The sequence below is a fragment of the Hyla sarda genome, chromosome 9, assembly GCF_029499605.1.
Source record: "Hyla sarda isolate aHylSar1 chromosome 9, aHylSar1.hap1, whole genome shotgun sequence".
NCBI lineage: Eukaryota > Metazoa > Chordata > Amphibia > Anura > Hylidae > Hyla > Hyla sarda.
Window position 1 is genome coordinate 55431619 of NC_079197.1, and position 15853 is coordinate 55447471.

General features: G+C 48.1%; 1 protein-coding gene across 2 annotated transcripts in view; it reads left to right on the plus strand.

Moving 5' to 3' along the window:
* Positions 1 to 15853, plus strand: part of LOC130290427 (ras-related protein Rab-6B-like) — a 45144-nt gene that overhangs the window by 6721 nt on the left and 22570 nt on the right. Inside the window, exons 2-4 of one of the 2 annotated variants that reach the window (XM_056538058.1) lie at positions 9590 to 9648; positions 10097 to 10150; positions 12641 to 12749. In XM_056538058.1, coding sequence (XP_056394033.1) covers positions 9590 to 9648; positions 10097 to 10150; positions 12641 to 12749 — 222 coding nt within the window. The remainder of the gene's footprint in view (positions 1 to 9589; positions 9649 to 10096; positions 10151 to 12640; positions 12750 to 15853) is intronic. The other variant, XM_056538059.1, reaches the window with a different exon arrangement.

Below are 15853 nucleotides of genomic sequence, written 5' to 3' on the forward strand. Positions count from 1 at the left end.
TACACATCTTCTAAAAGCATAATAAAGACTCATGTGGCATCACAACTCATACTAAAAGCACAAAAATAAACATAGAAAACAAAGAAACTGTATAAAATGCCACTAAACGCATGTGTGATTCCACTTTGGTGGCATCCTCCTTTTTTTTTTTTTTTATATATAACTAGTCTTGCTTAATTTCCCTCCTCTGGTGCAGGGACCCATGCGATCACTGTTCCCTCACATGTTCACCAGTGTATTCTCTCTCCCTTATTACACACACATTAAAGGGGGTACTCCCGCCGTTGGTATCTTGCCGCCTATCCATCCCCCAGCGATCTCCCTGCAGCACCTGGCATTCTCCCTGCAGCACCAGAGGTTCGTTATGTCAAGGCCATGCCCCTTGTGTTGTCACCCGGGGGGGGTGACAACACAAGGGGCATGGCCCTTGACATAACGAACCTCTGGTGCTGCAGGGAGAATGCCAGGTGCTGCAGGGAGATCGCTGGGGGAACACGGAAGTCAATAGGAGGGGGCATGGTGGCGTTGTGAGGGGGTCGTGGCCGTGAGCCCCTGGCGCTGCATCGCTAGTCATCCAGCGCGGAGCAAAGTTCACTCCGTGCACCGGATGACTGGAGTGCCGCAGAAGAGATTGTTGGGGGGGTCCGCAATCAGACATCCTTTGGATAGGGGATAAGATGTCAAGGGGCAGAGTACATATTTAAGGGGAAGGGAGAGACTTTTTGCTCAGGGATGACAGGGCAGAGACCACCCACCCCTGTGGCTACTTAACCAGGCCCTGAGTAAACCCCAGTGTTCCGTGATCTCACCTTGCACTTGCTTCATGCAACAACTTTAAATATTTGACATATAACAAGTCGTCCCACCACTGGGGCCTGTTTCGTTCCATACCACCAGTCTTCTGTTTCGGATGCCAGGTAGAGATGTTGATTTCCCATGGCATGGAGGGAGACGGGTTAGCAAACTGTATGTAACTATGGTTTTTGCTGTGGTGGTGACCTCTCCATCTATTCTATGGGCCCGCTTTCATTTTCAGACCCTTAAGCTGTCCAGTTATGTAATTGCTGAAATTCAGCAAGGAGTTTCCATGGAGTGGATCCATGCCGCCCAGATCCATGCCACTGCTATTTTGTGGAATTTTACTACAGAAATAAGCCATGCAAATAAGTTCCATAATGTGCTTTTCCAAGTGGATTCTGCTGAAAGCATGAACACATTCAACGGGGTAATCCGGTGGGGAAAAAAAAGGTTCTAACCAACTGGTGCCAAAAAGTTAAACAGATTTGTAACATACTTCTATTTAAAAAAATTAAAGGGGTTTTGCATGAATATAAATACAGAGCAAATTTCTTTCAAAAACAGCTCCAGGTCTGTACCTAGGTTGTGTGTGGTATTACAACCTGGCTCCATTCACCACAATGGAACTGAGCTGCAGAACCACACCCAACCTGGAGACAGACGGGGAGCAGTTTTGAAAGAAATGAGCTGTTTTCCTGTTCCTGGATAACCCCTTTAATCTTTCCTGTACTTATCAGCTGCTGTATACTACAGAGAAAGTTCTTTCCAGTCTGACCACAGTGCTCTATGCTGACACCTCTGTCCATGTCAGGAACTATCAGGAGCAGGATAGGTTTGCTATGGGGATTTCTTCTGCGGGCGCTTTAAATCAATGAACTGCAGCGGCTTTTGCGGTGCCATAGACCGCCGCCGCCCGCTTCTCTCCCCCCTGCCTGTCCGGGGGTCCTGAGTCCTATCACCGCGACCACCGCTCCCCGCCGTGCCGCGTCGCACCCCCCACCGCACCGCCCCGGCCCCATTGCCTCCCCCATCCCCGGTTTTATAATTACCTGTTCCCGGGGTCCACTCTACATCTGGCCCCGGTGGCGTCCTCCTGAGCTGTCACTGTGCGCACTGAGAGTAACTGACGATAATGGCCAAAATCGTGATTATCGGCCAAACCGATATTCAGTCGATCCCTATTATACAGCAGCTGATAAGTACTGGAAGGATTACGATTTTTAACTAGAAGTAATTTACAAATCTGTTTAAGGCTGGGTTCATATCACGTTTTTGCCATACTGTTTTCAATCTGTTTTTCTAAAGAAAACCGTATGGCACAAAAACGGATGGAACAGTATGGGAAAAAGTAAACCGTATGCGTTTTTAAACTGTATACTGTTTTTAAAAGTGCATACAGTTCCGTCCGTTTTTATAAAAAAAAATAATAATAATAATAAAAAAAAACACATGTTTTTGATAATTTTGTCAATTTTTTTTTAATGGGAGGGGTGTTGGTTGGGGACTTTAGGATGCAAATGTGCAAAGTAAAAAACGTATAGTTTCCTGTATGGAACTGTATACATATGCGTTTCCCATTGATGTCCATGTTAAAAAAAAACGTGTGCAGTTGCAGTACGATTTTTAAACCGGAGATAAATACGTGGTCAACACAATTTTCAAAATCAGAATTTTTCAGGGACCAGTTATGTTTTAAAGTGGAATTGAAGGGCCTTCATATTAGAAATACCCTATAGATGACCCCATTATAAAAACTGCACCCCTAAAAGTATTCAAAATGACATTCAGTAAGTGTGTTAACTAGGGGTGTGAATCGCCAAGAATTTGGCGATTCGATTCGAATCGCGATACCAGTGTGGCGATTCGATATATCGCGATATATCGCGATACCGTCTAGGTGACGATACATCGCGATATATCGCCCACCTGGGAGCATTCATAGATCCCAATAGACGCCGCTGTCAGCTTTGACAGCGGCGATCTAGTACTCCGGTGCGCACTTTTCTCATGTTATCCCGTCCGGGCTGCAAAATAAAATAAAACGCACTTTATCTTACCTGCCAACGAGCCCGCGGAGCTCCGATACAGGTGTTGGGTCCCCGGGCTGTATTCTTCTTACTTCCTGTTAGGCTGAAGCTCCATGTGACGTGCCGGACTAACAGGAAGTAAGAAGAATACAGCCCGGGGACCTAACACCTGTACCGGAGTGTACCGGAGCTCCGCGGGCTCGTTGGCAGGTAAGATAAAGTGCGTTTTATTAAAAATTCCACATCCCTAAAAATATTTTGAATCGATTCTGTATCGGCAAATGAAAAATCGCGATTATCGCGAGAATCGATTTTTTTCTTACATCCCTAGTGTTAACCCTTTAGGTGTTTCACAGGAATAGCAGCAAAATGAAGGAGAAAATTCAAAATCATAATTTTTTTTTTTACCCTAACATTTTCTTGTTAAAATGTGTAAACTAAATATTTTTTATTTTTTTTTTCACTAAAATACAGTTTCTTTCCCAATTTTTTTTTTTTTACAAGAGGCAATAGGAGAAAATGCCCCCCCAAATTTGTAACCCGATCTCTTCTGAGTATGGAAATACCCCATGTGTGTACGTCAAGTGCACTGCAAGACGCACTACAATGCTCAGAAGGAGCCACATTTGGCTTTTGGAAATCAAATTTTGCTGAAATGGTTTTTGGGGGACATGGCACATTTAAGAAGCCCCTATGGTGCCAGAACAGCAAAAATCAACCTGCATGGCATACTATTTAGGAAGCAACATCCCTCAAGGCATGTAGCAAGGGGTACAGTGAGCCTTTACACCCCACAGGTGTTTGACAAATTTCTGATAAACACCTGTGGGGTGTAAATGCTCACTATAACCCTTGTTACGTTCCGTGAGGGGTGTAGTTTCTAAAATGGGTCACGTGTGGGTGTTTTTTTGTTTTGCATTCGGAACCGCTGTGCCACCCCTGTGCTAATCACCTCAAATGTACATGGCGCTCTCACTCCTGAGCCTTGTACGTCCGCAGAGCATTTTACGTCCACATATTCCGTACAAATTCTGAACAAATTTTGGGGGTCTTTTTTTCCTTTTACCTCTTGTGAGTAGATCCCAACTTTACCTTATCATAAGGGGTAAAAGGAGAAAAAGCCCCCCAAAATTTGTTAGGCAATTTCTCCCGAGTACGGAAATACCCGATATGTGGCCACAAACTGTCGCCTTCAAATACGACAGGGCTCCGAAGTGAGAGAGCGCCATGCCCATTTAAAGGGTAGCTCCACCACCATTTTTTTTTTCTGCCCCTGCCTATTGCCCTTCTATCCCTAACACCCTCCCTGCCTTTAATTTTTAAATTTTTTTACTATTTTAAAAATGGCATTTAGTCTGCCTGGTAGTGTGCTCACTACCAGGCAGACTTCCCCAGCAGGCACCACGTCACTGATGCCTGCTGGGGGCCAACTTCCGCCCTTAGTTCTCCTAACAGGGTGTCTCCAGCTGTTTCACCACTACAACCCCCAGCATGCCCTGACATCTACTGGATGTCAGGGCATGCTGGGAGTTGTAGTGGGGAAACAACTGGAGGCACACCGTGATGGCCGCACAACATCACGCTCCCCGCCGTGCAGCCCGCAACCCCCCCCCCCCCCTCCGGCCCCGTTGCGCCGCTCAACTCCCCCCCCCCCCCCCCCCCTTAGTTCACCTACTCAGTGTCCCTCCAGCTGTTTCCCCACTACAACTCCCAGCTTGCCCTGACATCTATTGGCTGTCAGGGCATGCTGGGAGTTGTAGTGGGGAAACAACTGGAGGCACACCCTGATGGCCCATCCCGCTCCCGCCGCGCAGCCCGCAACCCCCCTGGCCCCGCTGCGCCGCACAACCCTCTACCCCCCCTCCCCTCCCCCCGCAAAAACATTCAGTAACAGACACAACATAGATAATCTTACCTGTCGCCGGGGCCTGCCAGGGAGCCTGTGCGCGTCCTCTTCATTCAAACCGCTCGCTCCCGCCTGTCTGATTGACAGGCGGGAGCGAGCACCGCAGTGAATGTCACTGCCCAATGCATTCGGCCACAATGTCTATTCTCCTATTAGGTTACAGTTCCGTCACAGCATTACGCTGCACACTTTGGCCGGGAGCGGGCGCTTGCTATGAAAACTAGCCGCCCGCAGCACCGGTGATGTGTAGAAAACTGTCTCCTGGTGCTGTGGCCCGTAAGCACTCTCTCCTGATGGCTCCAGAATGCTGTTACATCACCGGCGCTGTGGGCGGCTAGTTTTCATAGCAAGCGCTCGCTCCCGGCCCCAGTGTGCAGTGTAATGCAGTGCCCCTTGCTATGCAAACTAACCCCTTGTGATGGCACTGTAACCTAATAGGAGAATAGGAGAACGGGCACTTGTTTTACTTATACATTGGAATGTTCGCCACCACAGATAAGGAAAATAAAGGGTCCTATGTGCTGGAACCAATCACACAGCGGTCCGAGCGATGACATACAGGAGATAGGCGTGGTGGCCGCGGGCCATAGCCACGCTATCCGACTGTTGCTGGCTGTCTTATAAAGCATTTTTTAGCCATATAAAAGCTGCTAGAAAGCAGTAAAAGGTTTACCTGGAGAGTAATTCTAAAGAATTTTGTTACCCTGTGATTAGTTTATGGGGGTACAAATTTGTGACAGTTGCGCTTCAAGGCCTAAGTAAGGGATTTGCATAGGGACGGATCTGGGTGCAAGAATTCGCCTTGCCTCCGATACCAAAATTAACCTACGGCAGTGTTTCCCAAACAGGGTGCCTCCAGCTGTTGGACAGTCTGGCAATACTGGGAGTTGTTTTGCAACAACTGGAGGCTCCGTTTTAACCCCTTAATGACCACGGGCTTAAATATACATCCTGGTTTGGCGGGACTTCCCGCACCAGGACGTACACTTACGTCCTGTGTATGACCGCGAGCATCGGAACGGTGCTCGCATCATAAACGGCAGGTTCCGACTGCTAGTAGCAGCCGGGGACCCGCCAGTAATGGCCGACATCTGTGATTGCGCGGATGTCCGCCATTAACCCCTCAGATGCCATGATCAATACAGATCACGGCATCTGCGGCAGTGCGGTATTTTGATTGGATGATCGGATCGCCGGTAGCGCTGCCGCGGCGATCCGATCATTCAGCATGGCGGCTGGAAGTCCCCTCACCTGGCTCCGGCCGTCTCCCCGATCACTGATTAATACTGATCAGTGCTGTGTCCTATAGATAGTACTGAACAGTATTAGCAATCAAAGGATTGCTATAAATAGTCCCCTATGGGGACATAAAAAGGGTAAAATTTGAAAAATTTAAAAATAAAAAAATAAAAGTGAAAAATCCCCTCCCCCAATAAAAATGAAAATTGTCAGTTTTTCCCATTTTTACCCCAAAAAGCGTAAATATTTTTTTTTTTTACATATTTGGTGTCGCCGCATGTGGAAATGTCCGTACTATCAAAATATCATGTTAATTATCCCATACGGTGAATGGCGTAAACGTAAAAAAAAATGTTATTCCAAAAATGCTGCTTTTTTTGTCACATTTTATTTAAAAAAAATTTATAAAAAATGATCTAAAAGTTTTATATATGCAAATGTGGTATCGATAAAAAGTACAGATGACGGTGCCAAAAATTAGCCCTCATACCGTCCTATATATGGAAAAATGAAAGTTATAGGTGGTCAAAATAGGGCGATTTTTAGATTACTGATTTTGTACAAAAAGTTTTTGATTTTTTTTTTAAGCGGTACAAAAATATGAAAGTATCTAGCCATAAAAGTATCTATCATTTTAATGGTATTGACCCACAGAATAAAGGACATGACATTTTTACCGTAAAGTGTATATTGTAAAAATAAAACCCTCCAAAATGCGCAAAATTGTGGTTTTCATTTAAATTTCCTCATTAAAAAAAAAGTTTTTGGGATTCGCCGTACATTTTATGGTAAAATGAGAGGTTTCATTACAAAGTACAATTGGTCACGCAAAAAACAAGCCCTTATATGGGTCTGTAGATGGAAATATAAAGGAGTTATGGATTTTAGAAGGCGAGGAGGAAAAAACAAAAACGCTAAAATAAAATTGGCCTGGTCCTTAAGGTGAAAATGGGCTTGGTCCTTAAGGGGTTAAGAAACAGTGTCGTACAAGACATTTTTTATTGGGGGGGGGGGACTGTGTATGGGTATATGTAGTGTTTTTACTTTTTATTTCGGGGTGGGGTGTAGTGTTTTTAGGGTAGATTCACACGGGTGGGGGTTTACAGTGAGTTTCCCGCTGGGAGTTTGAGCTGCAGGGAAAATTTGCTCCATCCCGAACTTGCAGTGAAAAACTCCGAGCAGGCATCCCGGTCCGGTCCCCAACCAGCTAGCGGCGGGGACCTGAATTCCCATGGGCGTATGCATATGCCCCACGTCCTTAAAGGGGCTCTCCGGTGCTTACACATCTGTTCCCATATCCAAAGGATAGGGGAAAAGATGCCTGATCGCGGGAGTCCCGCCGCTGGGGACCCGCGGGATCATGCACTCGCCACCCCCGTTTGTAATCAGTCCCCGGAGCGTGTTCGCTCCGGGTCTGATTACAGGCGACCACCGGGCCGGCGGCGTGTGACGTCATGCCTCCGCCCCCGTGTGACGTCACGCCTCCGCCCCTCAATGCAAGCCTATGGGAGGGGGCATGATAGCTGTCATGCTGACTCCCGCGATCAGGCATCTTATCCCCTATCCTTTGGATAGGGGAAAAGATGTGTAAGCATCGGAGAACTCCTTTAAGGACTCGGAATGCAGGGCGTATGCATACGCCCGGCATCCTGAAGAGGATAATGAGCTACCGGAGTCAAACTGTGACTCCGGTCGCCTCATTTCTGCCCTGTATCCGGTTTTGTGTCCAGACCTAAAACTGGACCTAAACTCTCAGCCTGATCTGGCACCCGTAGGCTGCAATCGTGGTCTGAATACAGCCTTAGAAACATTGATTTGATCTTGACAGATGTTAGAGGATGTAAAGAGTTAATCCTGTGCTTGGGATACTACATCTGTTAGCCGAAAAGTGAAAGTGCCACAGAGACCAGATCTACTCTAGAGGACTCGGAATGGCTGCATGTTACAACTCAGTTGAATGGGCGTTGTGTTTCCACAACTGTAAATTTGCATGCATTTTCCACCAGTGGTAATGACATGATGGGGGACATTCCCACCACAGACTTGGTATATCGATAGAATATGCCATCTGTTATTCCTCATGGAAATTGACAATTGAGTGTTACCATTAGCCTTGTCAGAGCGGAGCGCTGTGTCCCTGTACAGTCAGCACCCAATGGACAGTGTCAGGGTAGGTCAGACAAGCTCAGTCACTAGACTTATGTATTGTCATTGTCAGATTTATCAAACTGTGTGAGAGAAAAATTAGTGATTTTTCCCACAGCAACCAATCACAGCTCAGCTACCGAGCTGAGGTAAAGTGAAAGCTGAGCTGTGATTGGTTGCTGGGGAAAATCACAAATTTTTTTTCTCTCACACAGTTTGTTCAATCTGGGCCACAGTAGCTACCAATCTTGCAGGCTTAGTTTCTATGGGGGGTCACAATTTACACAACAACCTGTATCTCTCCAAAGCTGTTTAATAAAAATGTCACTTTTATTGGGAAATCCGAAGATTTGCAGTAAGCCGATTATTGTCTTTAGCAGTGAGGATGGGAGGTCAGAGGGTGTATGAGGCGAGCGCTCACAGAAGCTTACTGTCTTAAGATTACGGTGGAGAGAGGATACAGTCTCCGCCATCTCGCACGTAACAACGCTAGACCTCATTTTACTTTAGGGTCTCCTATGGAATTGAACTCTTGGATGTATTTCACATTACACGTAATCCACTTATACTAAGTGTTCGGTGTCATGGTCTTTGGCACAAGCTGATATTTTCTCATTTGTATGTGAAGGAGTCTATACACACATCCATGCCATGGCTCTATGACCATATGGTACATAGTCTATGGCAGGTTTAAAGGGGTACTCTGCTGCCCCGGCGTTCGGAACATTTTGTTCCGAACACTTGTAGCAGGTGGTGGGGTCGGGACATCAAGGCCACGCCCCTCCTGACATCACTCCATGCCCCCTCAATGCAAGTCTATGGGAGGGGGCGTGGCGTCCGTCACGCCCCCTCCCATAGACTTGCATTGAGGTGACGTGGTGTGACGTTACGAAGGGCGTGACTGTTACGTCACGACCCCCACCACCTGCACCCAGTGTTCTAAATGTACGTCAGATGCTGCACAGAGATAGCGGGGGTCCCAGCGGCTTGACACCTGCGATCAGACATCTTATCCCCTATCCTTTGGATAGGGGATAAGATGTCTAGGAGCAGAGTACCCCTTTAAGCACAGATTGACTGGGTATGCATGTGTGAACACACTCTTATACACAGGTCTACATATATTATTGGTCTCTGAGGTTTCAGTATGTGTCCTGCATGATTTATGTGTGTAAACTAACACTGTGCCATGTCTCACCAACTCCTTTATGAATGGGTCCTGCTCCTGGCACCCTGGGGAAATGTAGAATTATGTGGTGGGGACTCCCACCAGTGGCTGTCAATATAGTGGACAGCTCTAGTCTTGGGTACCCCTTCAATAAGGCATATGGACTGGATTTTTTACTTAGATTTTTTTGTGCCATCTTCTTTTAAGAATGCATTCCAAGCAGTGCTCTTCTTTTACAAACAACTTAGTTGACTAAAGGCTAAATAATCTTGTTTAAAGCCACTAACAATTTCCTTTGCCTTGCAGTCGGGAAGACCTCCCTCATCACCCGATTCATGTATGACAGCTTTGACAACACGTACCAGGTGATTGTCGTGGATCCTGATCTTTGACGAAGAAGCACTAAAGTTAATGCTCCTTTATTGTTTAGAGATTAAAGTAGCTGGAGGATTAGGTAAAGCGGGCGGCTCTTGTGGAGGCCTCTAATCACCTGTCAAGTCTGTGTTGTCTGGAGATAACTGCTTTGTTTTATGGTTTCTGTGCCAGCTACGGGCAGTTCTCCCTGTGTACACATCCTGATAAAGGAAAAGCAAGCAGCCCAAATCTTAGGTTCAATTATTATGCCTTTTGCATCCCACTAGTTGACTGTGGGTCCTCATGATTCCTGTGTAAAATGTGTGCATTATATAAATTTAGCTAATTTAGGTCAACGCACAATAAATTACTGGTAACCTATTTAGAATATTATTGCTGTACAATGACTATGTTTGAGACGTGCTTGGCTGTAACTCTTACATTCTTGCTACTTTACAGGCTACAATTGGCATAGACTTCCTTTCAAAGACCATGTATTTAGAGGACCGCACGGTGAGTGATGAATTCCTTTCTCGATTACTCTCGTGTTCTTATTGTATGTCTTGTTGCTATGACCATGATCGACTACAGATTGTTGATAAAACAGAAGGTTGGAGAAAGGTGTGGAAGGTTTAGTGTAATGCTGACACTGGGCATTTTCTTCCCATTATACATATTTGGACTCTCTTTAAATGGGTATTCCAATCTAAAGAATTTTGACATACTTATGGCATATGCCATAAATGCCTACTAAGTGAGGTCACACTTGTCGAGAACCTCCGTGCAGGATGGGCCATTTGGATCTATTGAGGTCTACGAAAGTTACAGGAAAACTGTAGCAACAGATAAGTTAGTTTCTCTGTGCGGCCCCTTAAAGCACAACTGTCATGAAGTTGGGGGCATATAAACTAACCATAGCCTGTGTATTTGCTGTCACTGACGGTGGAATAGGCATGGCCAGGGATTTGCTATGTCATCCTGATGCCACAACTATCCCCTATACCTCAGTGCTGGGACTGCTGTGTGATTGACACAGGTCCCAGCACATGCGCCCCTTTGATTTTTATGCGTGCATCGACCGACAGGATTTTACACAGCAAGCTCTGTATCCCCCGGCCAGCACTCGTTCCTGCTTTCTGATATCGCTGCCGGTATAGGTATAATGCTAGAGGCAGGGAGTGAGTGAGCTCTCTAGCATTGGACAGAGATGTGAAACAACGAGAGCGTGCGCTTTTTGGGGAAGCGATTACAGTGCTCTTGTCCTCTTCTTTGTGTGTGCCTGCATTCACTAGAGGCAGAGAGCTCACTCGCTCCCTGCCTCTAACATTGTACCAGCAGCGATATCAGACAGCAGGAGCGAGTGCTGGCCTGGGGAGCCAGCGCTTGCTTTTTAAAATCCTGTTGATCGGCGCACACATAAAAATCAAAGGGGGTGCATGCGCTGGGACCTGTGTCAATCACACAGCAGTCCCAGCGCTGAGGTATAGGGGATAGACGTGGCGGCAGGAGGGCATAGCGAACCCTTGGCCACGCCTATCTGACTGTCAGTGACTCCAAAGAAGAGTGTTTTTTTGTGGTAATTACAACTGGAATAAAGAAGTTAAAAGTAATGCTGGATTAATAGTCTACACACAATACACAGACTATGGTTAGTATATATTCCCCAGACTTCATGACAGTTGTGCTTTAATATGTGCCAAATGGGCAATATGGCAGTCATATGAACAAAATACAGGTATGTGGCCTTTAGTATATTGGCCATATTTTGATTTATGGCCAGTCTGTGAAAATGACTTTGGGAATCTTTGAGTTACTTTTTAGGGGCTGTATACTAAAGAGAAAGCCAAAAAAGAAATGCATTTCCTGTGATGTCATGACCACAGTGCTCTCTGCTTACCTCTGCTGTCCATTTTAGGAACTGTCCAGAGAAGAAGAAAATCCCCATAGCAAACATATGCTTCTCTGGACAGTTCCTAAAATGGACAGCAGAGGTCAGCAGAGAGCACTGTGGTCAGGACATCACAGGAAATGCATTTCTTTTTGGATTTCTCTTTAGTATACAGCCCCTAAAAAGTAACTCAAAGATTCCCAAAGTCATTTTCACAGGCTGGCCATAAATCAAAAACCCGATCCAGTGATAGCGCTCCAGTCTGTCCCAGTACCTGTGTTAATTTACCCTATTGAAGCATCCTAACTGCTGTGCTGGTGGCGTTCCGGACACACTGCAGCATCAGCGACTGTGTTTGGTGTTTAAAACGTCATTAGGAGAGCTGTGACAGTGCTTAAGTGAGCAGAGGCAGCAGGGTAGACCAGGGCTGGATCAGCCAAGATGACTATGCAGTTTGTTTTGTAAGATGAATGTTATTCTAACTGACCCACTAATAACAGGCAGTCTGACTGCTGGGACTCCCCAGCAATCTCCAAAATGGAGACAGTCTTCAATGAAGACTTCCGAAGATAGCCAAGCACAGCGTTTAGCTTTTTTCAGTCGCTCTTATAGAAAATGAAAGGAGTGGCATGCCACTGCTACTCCATTTTTTGGGGGGAAACCAGTTTGTTCTCAGAGGAAACTGTTCCCCATGGTGGAGATCATAGGGGGTCCCAGCAGTCAGACCCTCCATGATCAGATAGTTATCACCCATCCTATGAAAAGGGGGTAACTTGAGTTCATGGGAGAGACCCTTTAATATATTGTGGTCCGTATTGCATCATGTGTTGACATATATTCTATGCTTATGCATACAGAATTCATTGCAGCTAGATCTTACTGTTTTTTCCCCTGCTGTACCTCCACAGTAACTACAGTAGTAATGTAGTGTTTTATGTACGATATCTAATTTATTTTGATGGCTTATAACTGTGTATGGGATCACTTCAATACCAGTAGATAACTGCTTTCTTAGACCTTTCTCTAGGTCACTTTTCTACAGTTTGCTAATGTTCCCTCCTTTATAATATCTGTCCCTTCTGTTTCTCTTCCTGCCTTCATTGGCCTGGTACCAGCAGGTGCGGCTGCAGCTCTGGGACACCGCCGGACAGGAACGTTTCCGCAGTCTGATCCCCAGCTATATACGGGACTCCACAATTGCTGTTGTTGTTTATGATATTACAAGTGAGTAATATTGGAAAAACTTTAATCTGATACAGAGAACGTATCGCAAACACTAGATGTAAACAGACCCTTATTATTTAGGTTTAAATGCATTCACTTTCAATACCTTCTACATCGTCTCCTTATCTCTATTTGGCTAACCATTTGAAAAACATTTTTTTTTGCAGAGTTGTCATAGTTGAAGATTACCTAAAGAAAAATGTTAAATGCTAACCCACCCTCACTTACTGGACTTTGGGGGGAGATTTATCAATACCTGTCCAGAGGAAAAGTTGCAGAGTTGCCCATAGCAACCATTGACATTGCTGCTTTCATTTTTCAGAGGCCTTTTCAAAAATTAAAGAAGTAATCTGATTGGTTGTTGTGGGCAACTCAGCAACTTTCCCCTGGAGATGTTTTCAGAAATCTCCCACTTTGTCCATGCCTGTGCTTCAGTTTAGACAAAAGTTATGATCTAAGCTCTCTCCTGTCTGATAGCACTCCTCTGTGCTCTCTCCTGTCTGATAGCACTCCTCTGTGCTCTCTCCTGTCAGCAATCCTATGTGCTCTCTCCTGTCTGATAGCACTCCTCTGGGCTCTCTCCTGTCTGATAGCACTCCTATGTGCTCTCTCCTGTCTGATAGCACTCCTCTGGGCTCTCTCCTGTCTGATAGCACTCCTCTGGGCTCTTTCCTGTCTGATAGCACTCCTGGGCTCTCTCCTGTCTGATAGCACTCCTCTGGGCTCTCTCCTGTCTGATAGCACTCCTCTGGGCTCTCTCCTGTCTGGATAGCACTCCTCTGGGCTCTTTCCTGTCTGATAGCACTCCTCTGGGCTCTCTCCTGTCTGATAGCACTCCTCTGGGCTCTCTCCTGTCTGATAGCGCTCCTCTGGGCTCTCTCCTGTCTGGATAGCGCTCCTCTGGGCTCTCTCCTGTCTGGATAGAGCTCCTCTGGGCTCTCTCCTGTCTGGATAGAGCTCCTCTGGGCTCTCTCCTGTCTGGATAGCGCTCCTCTGGGCTCTCTCCTGTCTGGATAGCGCTCCTCTGGGCTCTCTCCTGTCTGGATAGCGCTCCTCTGGGCTCTCTCCTGTCTGGATAGCGCTCCTCTGGGCTCTCTCCTGTCTGGATAGCGCTCCTCTGGGCTCTCTCCTGTCTGGATAGCGCTCCTCTGGGCTCTCTCCTGTCTGGATAGCGCTCCTCTGGGCTCTCTCCTGTCTGGATAGCGCTCCTCTGGGCTCTCTCCTGTCTGGATAGCGCTCCTCTGGGCTCTCTCCTGTCTGGATAGCGCTCCTCTGGGCTCTCTCCTGTCTGGATAGCGCTCCTCTGGGCTCTCTCCTGTCTGGATAGCGCTCCTCTGGGCTCTCTCCTGTCTGGATAGCGCTCCTCTGGGCTCTCTCCTGTCTGGATAGCGCTCCTCTGGGCTCTCTCCTGTCTGGATAGCGCTCCTCTGGGCTCTCTCCTGTCTGGATAGCGCTCCTCTGGGCTCTCTCCTGTCTGGATAGCGCTCCTCTGGGCTCTCTCCTGTCTGGATAGCGCTCCTCTGGGCTCTCTCCTGTCTGGATAGCGCTCCTCTGGGCTCTCTCCTGTCTGGATAGCGCTCCTCTGGGCTCTCTCCTGTCTGGATAGCGCTCCTCTGGGCTCTCTCCTGTCTGGATAGCGCTCCTCTGGGCTCTCTCCTGTCTGGATAGCGCTCCTCTGGGCTCTCTCCTGTCTGGATAGCGCTCCTCTGGGCTCTCTCCTGTCTGGATAGCGCTCCTCTGGGCTCTCTCCTGTCTGGATAGCGCTCCTCTGGGCTCTCTCCTGTCTGGATAGCGCTCCTCTGGGCTCTCTCCTGTCTGGATAGCGCTCCTCTGGGCTCTCTCCTGTCTGGATAGCGCTCCTCTGGGCTCTCTCCTGTCTGGATAGCGCTCCTCTGGGCTCTCTCCTGTCTGGATAGCGCTCCTCTGGGCTCTCTCCTGTCTGGATAGCGCTCCTCTGGGCTCTCTCCTGTCTGGATAGCGCTCCTCTGGGCTCTCTCCTGTCTGGATAGCGCTCCTCTGGGCTCTCTCCTGTCTGGATAGCGCTCCTCTGGGCTCTCTCCTGTCTGGATAGCGCTCCTCTGGGCTCTCTCCTGTCTGGATAGCGCTCCTCTGGGCTCTCTCCTGTCTGGATAGCGCTCCTCTGGGCTCTCTCCTGTCTGGATAGCGCTCCTCTGGGCTCTCTCCTGTCTGGATAGCGCTCCTCTGGGCTCTCTCCTGTCTGGATAGCGCTCCTCTGGGCTCTCTCCTGTCTGGATAGCGCTCCTCTGGGCTCTCTCCTGTCTGGATAGCGCTCCTCTGGGCTCTCTCCTGTCTGGATAGCGCTCCTCTGGGCTCTCTCCTGTCTGGATAGCGCTCCTCTGGGCTCTCTCCTGTCTGGATAGCGCTCCTCTGGGCTCTCTCCTGTCTGGATAGCGCTCCTCTGGGCTCTCTCCTGTCTGGATAGCGCTCCTCTGGGCTCTCTCCTGTCTGGATAGCGCTCCTCTGGGCTCTCTCCTGTCTGGATAGCGCTCCTCTGGGCTCTCTCCTGTCTGGATAGCGCTCCTCTGGGCTCTCTCCTGTCTGGATAGCGCTCCTCTGGGCTCTCTCCTGTCTGGATAGCGCTCCTCTGGGCTCTCTCCTGTCTGGATAGCGCTCCTCTGGGCTCTCTCCTGTCTGGATAGCGCTCCTCTGGGCTCTCTCCTGTCTGGATAGCGCTCCTCTGGGCTCTCTCCTGTCTGGATAGCGCTCCTCTGGGCTCTCTCCTGTCTGGATAGCGCTCCTCTGGGCTCTCTCCTGTCTGGATAGCGCTCCTCTGGGCTCTCTCCTGTCTGGATAGCGCTCCTCTGGGCTCTCTCCTGTCTGGATAGCGCTCCTCTGGGCTCTCTCCTGTCTGGATAGCGCTCCTCTGGGCTCTCTCCTGTCTGGATAGCGCTCCTCTGGGCTCTCTCCTGTCTGGATAGCGCTCCTCTGGGCTCTCTCCTGTCTGGATAGCGCTCCTCTGGGCTCTCTCCTGTCTGGATAGCGCTCCTCTGGGCTCTCTCCTGTCTGGATAGCGCTCCTCTGGGCTCTCTCCTGTCTGGATAGCGCTCCTCTGGGCTCTCTCCTGTCTGGATAGCGCTCCTCTG